Here is a 7730-nt window from a genome sequence, read left to right as displayed (position 1 = left end):
GCGAAGAGCCCAACAGAGCGGCTGCCACAGGGCAGGGGCCATGCAGGTCTGCCAAAGGAAGGGGTTCCATCAATGCCCACTTCACACTTTCCATGCTCTGTGCCTGCTTAGCAGGTTACACCTGCATGAATTGGCCCATAGGTTTTGCTTTGAGGCACTCCAGAATCCTAGAAGAGGACACATGGGCATCCTGCAAAACCTCAGGCATTAACCGTGACATTTTGCAAGATAACTGGAGGCATTTCAAACTTCCAGATTAAAAATAACAATAATTCTTAAAAGCATAGTGGGTTTCAAGATCACATCTCTCAAATCCAGACTGGCTTAATTCCCCTCATTTTAGAGGAGCTGAGCCATGACGTGTTGACTGGATGGAGAGAAGCTGGAATGATAGAGCTTCTAGAAGAGGTTGCAAGTCAAAATTGGGCACTGAAAACATTTTTTAAATGGACGTGGGGAAGGCAGAGAACACTAGTAAGTGGGACTCCTCTGGTGGCTGGTTAGAGATAGCCTGTGCAAACACACCTTGTAGCAAGGGGATCTGTATGTCTTGTCCATTCAGTGAAATTCCTCCTCCATGTTTCATTTTAATGAGGCTGTTGTCCAGATCCTGGATTCGGACCGAAGCTGAGCGAGTGCACACAGCATCAGGATCATCCGCACACTGCAGAGGAGGGAAAATTTGCCTCAAACCTCAAGCCTTCACATTATTGGTGACTTAGCCCCAGGCTCCCAGAAGGCATCTAATTTGGGAGGTGTTAAATGTCTCGATGGTTTTATGGATCTAGTTTCTGCATCCCACAAACACCAGGCTGGCAACTCTTTTTCCATTACCCTGCTAATTACGCACCGGGGAGCAATCCACAGCTCCTCAGCTCAGAGCCTAGAAAGCAATCGATGGGCGTTACCCTGGACCCCAGGAACAGCCCGTGCTGGTGACCAGTGTCCAGCCCCTCCAGGCTGCAGCAGGGGCAGGAAGGGCCCCACACTGCCCTGGGAAACACTGTGAGGTTCACCCAAGGCTCCTGGGCTATTTATTTTCCCGGCCGATGATTACGCAGATGAGGAACAGAGATTGCAGTCTCCCAGGTCTCCTCCCTGGTTTCGAAAGGGAAGTTTCAGTAGAAACCTGTTTTGCAAGTTCCCAAGCTCAGATGACCTCGGATCTGCATTATCAGAGCTTTCTAACACAGCACAGACGTAGATGGTGCGTAGGACTGACCGTCACACCCCGTTTCTCCAGACTTCACAGTTGCTCTCATCCTGCAGGGCAGGTTGATACTGCCCTCCACTCTCATCAGCCTCCTGACTCCACCATACCTCTCCTTGCCTTCAGCTCCTGTATCCCTGTCCCCTTTATTCCCCTCTGCTTGATTCAGTACTCTTTCCAGTCTCCAAGTTAGTTCACCTATTCCCATGTGCAACTGGTCACACCAATTTCACAACCAAATTAACCTCCCTGTGACACCTCCTCCAGGATTTCCTACCCTCCCCACGCTGGCCTGGCTCCCTTTGCTGTCTGCTCACTGACCTCCAGCTGCCTCTCCCTCACCCAGCAGGGGAGATGGCAAGGAAAGTCAGGAGCTTCTGACCAGCTAGCAAGCAACAGAAATCACCAGCTAGTATGACATACTGAAAAGCAACCCAACATCCCACCCTGCCAGAGCAGCCTGCTCTGAGGCGATGGCTTTTCCCTGGGCAGCCGGGAGGCACCAGCAGGCAGGGTGCTGTGCAAGGGGCACACCCTCCTCTGCATTTGTTTGTTCAGCTGGCAAAGAGCTGGTTCAGTCCCTGTTCTCCAAATCTCATTACGAATCTCCGTCTCCAGGTAGGCTCCTGGGAACGGCAGCGAGGAGAAGCAAAACATCTATTAACCAAGGAGAAAGACCACATCTGTTATTTAAACTAATTATTTCCATAGGAAAATTACTTTTGTTGGCCTGTGCATCTGCAGTTCATACCGTGCCCCCACAGCCCTTCCCACTCTCTCAGGAGCATGCGCAGAGGAACGCAGGTGCCAGCCAAGGCTGCTCTTACCTGCACAGTCTCGATGATCACAGAAAAGGAATTTTCCACGCAGTCCTTGGCAAACAAATAATGACAAATCCCACTGAAGGTGAAATACTTGTTGTCAAAGGTTTTGAAATGAGACTGGCCGGTGACAGAGCATTCTCCTGAAAAACGCAGAGAGCTGTTAATCGCCCCAGCGCCGGTTGTGAGCAAAATTCTGCCCAACCCCACCAAGCCACTAAGGGAGAAGAGCAGCCCTGAGCAGCAGGTTGCTCTAGGCCCAAGTTCCCTGCAAACCAGAAAGCCCTGGCGAGATGCTTATCTCACCATTTATTCCTGTAAGTCATTACCAGCAGCAACAGAGGCGCCGACAAAAGCTGGTGACTGTGGTATAAATGGCACTCAAGAGCTGAAATTCATGCCTCTGGAAAAACCTGTATAACGTTTCAAATGGAGGGTCCTGAGGACATCAAACAGCTCAGCTCTCTGCACTGAAGTCGATTTGATTCTTCTGTAGCATATTCTTCAGTGGCTCTGGAAATTCAGCGCAGTCACTCAGGCGCTCCGTAGGCAAGGTGATACCTGCTCCCAAAATGATGGGTGCTGGCAGCACTAACCCATTTTAAAGAGAAACCCATGCTCTCTATTCTGTAGGAGCTAAGCTTCCCTCCTGATGTAATGAGGAAACTGAGGCATGGAGAGTGGAAGTCTAAGACTGGCAGAGCAGGGAAAGACACTCAGGATTATCCAGCTTTAGTCATACACTGGGACATGTTTCCTCTTCACCCTTATGAAGGAGCTTCCAACATCTTGACATATCACATTTTGAATGCACATTTACTTAACCTAGTGGGGCACATCTACATCCATGGAGCAGGCTTGTAGAATGCAGGCATTTTTAAAGAGCTGAAAATCAAAATTTTCAAGAAGACTTGTTGGACTCTGCTGCTCTGCTCTTCTTCTGCAGAGGTGCCTCATTCCCAGTCTATGTCTCACAGTAGTATCTTGGCAGACTGTGAGCCTCCTCTTTGTTTCTCCACTGGTGTTTTTCGAGCATTGCAGTATGGCTTTATGAAGGCAACATTATCTGCAAGCCTTCTTCACAATGGCCTCTTTGAACACAGCCCCCAAACAGCCGATTTCTTTGTGGGTTTCAATACCAGCAAGTTATTCGAACATTAAAGTAAAAATACCTTATCAGAATGAAGAGCTGGAAGATAATCACTGTTGGAGTTCTTCCCAGGGCAGAATATGTGCTGAACTTTACTCTGAACCATTATCTTAATTAACTAGCATAAAATTTAAGATCACGTTATAGTTACAATAGCTGCATCTAAAGTCCTTGCAGAATAATGTGAAAGTCTGGCTTGCCCACCCTTCTACTGCAAAACCAGACTATTTAAACATGTCAACACCTTAAAACATATTGATAAGTTGTGAGGTTTCATTTGCTGGAAGACAGTATTCAGATGCCACAACTGGGATGTTGTTCCCTGTTATGAGGCTTTGACTCTGCAGAGCTTGCAGAAAAATTCTTTTCCATGAGAAGACTATCACACTAAGAGGTGGTCCCATGGCAAACAAGGTGGGCAGAGACCTTGTCCAGAACAAAATTCAGGTGCCAGGCCTAAATTGACAATCCACTGACAAAGGATGAAGAAAAAGTTACAAGCTGAACCCCATGAGTTATTCTCTCTTCACTGCCTTTGAGTCCCACATAATAGCTGTCTAATGAACATCAAGTGGAAATTTCCCTGTTCAACATATTATTCAGTGCTAAATGTCTTCAACCAGCCAGTGCTAAAGCACAGCCATTGAGATTCTGAGGATTCTCAGCTTTGCACAGCTCTGACTTGCCTTAGGAAAACTCTTAAGGCAACTTAAAGATGATATTAGTCATCCCCTGGAGATCAAGGTGGCTTGGTATTTCCTTAGCTCACCCTGGAAATCCTAATTTCTGTCCAGTTAAACTTGGACAAAGGTAAAACAAGTGTTATTCCTGTGAACTTCAGAGTCAATTAACTGCCTGTCAGATGTGGAACACAAACATAAAGAACTCTGGGCAGAACCCACTACACTACACACAGCAAGACTTCCAGGGTGTTCTCTGCAACTAGGAACCAAGAGGACAGTCTTGCAGCATGGAGAGCTAGGGACTGCTAACCAAGACAAGTCTTAGCCTTTTGGCATTGCTCCTGTGAGGGAAATTGCTTTCCTGTGGCAAAATCTCTTCCTATGGGTCTTGCTCTCTACTCCATTTGGTGTAATGTTTCCCATGAGGTGTCCTGAAACCTGCTTCTTTCATAATTAATTTAATTATAGTATCAGCTTGAGAGCTTCTTGCTAGTGCTAGCCAGCTATTGCTTGTTGGCTGACACAACACTACATTCTGAAGTGCCACCTCCAGCTGGGTACCCAGCTTTATCACCAAACTTGCAGCCTAATCTATGATACGATTCTAGAAATATTTGTTGCAAAAATAACCAACCAGCAATAAAAATATGCTGCACTATTGTTTCAAACAGAGACAAAACAGGACAAGTACTAAGATAGACTTGGCTACTGTTCCTTATCAGGGACTGCTACTTTGGGAGGCCTTGCTGCCCTCCCATACTATCTCAGTACAGTTTGTAGATGTTAGCAGGTACAGGTACAACAGCTACACTTATATAACCTTAGTCTTGCACAAATCTAGCTGAAAAGTGACTTGGATATATCGGTGGAAGGCACAAAAACAAGCTGGTTTTCTGTTTGACATCTGCTCATTCAGCAGAGCCAGGCTTATCTTCATTTCTGTAATCACTACAAAGAAACCATGGCTGAGTTGAAGATAAAAATTTAGTCCATGTATCAGTCATAGCAGCGGCTTATCTTCATTTCTGTAATCACTACAAAGAAACCATGGCTGAGTTGAAGATAAAAATTTAGTCTATCAGTCATAGTAGCCCAGAAAGCAAGGACATTAAAAGCTGTAACTCAGGTAAAAACTGAAGTCAGAAAAAGACCTATTTCTTGTTTGTACACATCTTGCTTCCCTTTAGCTAAAAGACACAACAAATCAGCTGGGGCTGTGGCCTTGGTTCTGCATTTTAGACAGTGATATCCCCTGCACTTGGAGAGATCCTCAGTGAACACCTCAAGCACAGGGCTCATCACAGTCTTGCTTGGCATAGCTCACTAAAAATGTCATTTCTATTTTGATTATTTGCTTACTCCCTCTTTTGGAGTGGGGATTTGGGGTTTTTTTTACTGCTGACACTTTGAGGCAAGTGCTCTTTCAGTCTAAAGCAGAAAGAAATGGAACATTGCTGGGTCAGGCAAGCTTAATGTTAATAGAAAAACAGACTTTTTGCTAGCTGTTTTGAGACTATTGTTATGCTCTTACTTTGTGAGAATTGCACAGTCTCCTCTCAAAGAACCCAAACCAAAACAAACCCACCAAACTCCAAAAATCTGCTCTCTTGTCCTGTCCTACCACAACCCCAGTCTCCTTCTCATGCCTTCCACTATTCCACTCCCAGCTCCCGAAAGCAAGGAGAACTAGGCAAAGAGCTGTGCAGTCTCCCTGCAGGGACAGCTACGCACAACGTTCCTCTCAAAGAACCCAAACCAAAACAAACCCACCAAACTCCAAAAATCTGCTCTCTTGTCCTGTCCTACCACAACCCCAGTCTCCTTCTCATGCCTTCCACTATTCCACTCCCAGCTTCCGAAAACAAGGAGAACTAGGCAAAGAGTTGTGCACAACGTAAGCAGAGTCAAATGCTGTTGCAGGTCAAGCAGGCCCCTCCCTGTGAACATAGCCCAGGAACTGAGGCAGGTGATGAGCTACAGAACTCCCAGGAGGAAATAAGAAAAGCAGCACTGGCACTTTGCTGGCCAGCGCATGGCATGAAAAGTCACATTCCCTATACCGGAATAAAAATGGGACAGTAGCCACCAGTACTATTGAGTATGGGAAGTAGAGTATGAGGAATGGGAGCAAGAGCTGCCTTTCCAGTCTGCTGCCACCCAGGAAAGGCAGGGCAGCCACCTTTTCCCTGGGGTTGTAGCATCTTCACCTGTAACATAACCATTAGGGCCTAAACCCATGGGGTATTAGGAGTGATCCAACCTACTCCCAGTATTTCAAATTGCCCCATGAAGTAGGTTGATTCAGATAATCACAGGGAATGGTGCATGGTCAAAGAAAGCAGCAGTGAACCTCTACCTGAAAGCCAACCTTCTGAACATACAGACCCTTATAACGTAATAAACTAAGTCATCAAAAGAGGAACCATTCTTCTCACCAAATAGGATTTTTCACTGCTACACATAAGCCATATAGCAGAATCTCTGACTTGTCTCACAAGAAGAACTTAGAAGTATGATCCTATGTGGATTGCACTGGAGCAAGAAAGTAAGAACAAAGATAGATTAACTTTTTGTGAAGAAAAATGTAAGTGGGATGAAAGCAGGAGGGATTAGGCAAGGCTGACCTGTCAAAACCTGAAGAGAGTAGAGCCAACATACCTGGGCATTCCCCGTTGCTGCAGATCCAGGTGCCACGTCGACAAATGCTAGGAGACACAGCATAACAAGTTAGGGAAGAGTACATGAATTCAAATCTTCTGTTGCAACTTCTTCCCAAATAACTGAAATATGGGCCCCTGTTTCAGGGAAATTAGACCATCCCAAACATCCTTTCCATCTCCCATAACCTTGTTTCTCAATATATCCACCCCTTCTTACCACCATTCAACAACTGCTGGTAATATGAACTGGAGTGGTTGCAAAACTCAAGAACTTCTGTTTTCCCCCACCAAAGCTCTGTGTTTAATAAGAGTTTTAAAATACATTCCACAGATGTTGGATGAGTTTTAAATGCACTTTTCAAGGTATGTCTATTAATATAACAGAATCATAGGGGAAAAAATTTGAATGGACCTCCAGAAAATTCATACACTACAACCCCCAGTCCAAAGAAGGGAACTTCAAAGCCAGATCAGGTATCTGAGGCCCTTGTCCATTTGAATTTAGAAATCTCCAGGATGAGGTTCCACAGCCTCTTTGAGCAGCTGACCCAGTGCCACACCATCTCAGGAGAAGAATCTTTTCTTGTGTCTAAACAAAATTTCCTCTGCTGCAACTTGTGTTCACTGCTTCGTGCTCTTTTGCTGTTTCCCTCAGAGGAGTTTGCCCTGTCTTCTTTAAAACCCCCCTTTAGGCAGTGACAGTTCCCCCATTAGCCTTTAAACAAATGTACTTCCCTTTGCTTTTCCTCACATAATAAATAAAAGCTCCTTTGGAGTAGTTTCCATTTCAGTGCAAGTTGCAAGGAGGTGAATAGTCTCTGCTTTGATGTCTTTGGGTGGCTGATTTAGTGCCATCTCCCATAGGTGCTACTAGTAACCACTAACATGCACTAACAGGGATTAAGATGTCTGTCATTCTTGGGTCTGTGGGATACCGTGCCAGAACAATCCCAGAATCTCCAAAGTCAATTAAGTTTTAAAAGGTGCTAGATTCGTCTTATTCCTTTGGTTACCCCAGCCCTTAATAACTATTTGTGGAGAGTCATTTTATTGAGGATGGTAAATGAAGAGCCAATGGAATGATGTTCTTCTCAGCAAAATCAAATTTGAATAAGAGGAAGCATTTTCTAATGATACAGTCTATCAGGCAGCACTGATCTCCCAGGAGCACTGAGGTTGAACAACGTGGCCAAGGTCAAAGGTACA

At 45.3% G+C, this 7730-nt stretch overlaps 1 protein-coding gene across 1 annotated transcript in view; it reads right to left on the bottom strand.

Moving 5' to 3' along the window:
- VWF (von Willebrand factor) overlaps positions 1 to 7730 on the bottom strand; it is a gene marked incomplete at both ends in the record, with an annotated part of 84169 nt that overhangs the window by 63849 nt on the left and 12590 nt on the right. Inside the window, 3 exons of the mRNA XM_008942582.1 lie at positions 526 to 664; positions 2038 to 2174; positions 6523 to 6569. Of these exons, the coding sequence (XP_008940830.1) occupies positions 526 to 664; positions 2038 to 2174; positions 6523 to 6569 (323 nt within the window). The remainder of the gene's footprint in view (positions 1 to 525; positions 665 to 2037; positions 2175 to 6522; positions 6570 to 7730) is intronic.

This window comes from Merops nubicus, unplaced genomic scaffold (assembly GCF_000691845.1).
Source record: "Merops nubicus isolate BGI_N331 unplaced genomic scaffold, ASM69184v1 scaffold6226, whole genome shotgun sequence".
NCBI lineage: Eukaryota > Metazoa > Chordata > Aves > Coraciiformes > Meropidae > Merops > Merops nubicus.
The sequence above is the reverse complement of the archived record's forward strand: the minus strand, read 5'-3'. Positions and strand labels throughout refer to the sequence as shown.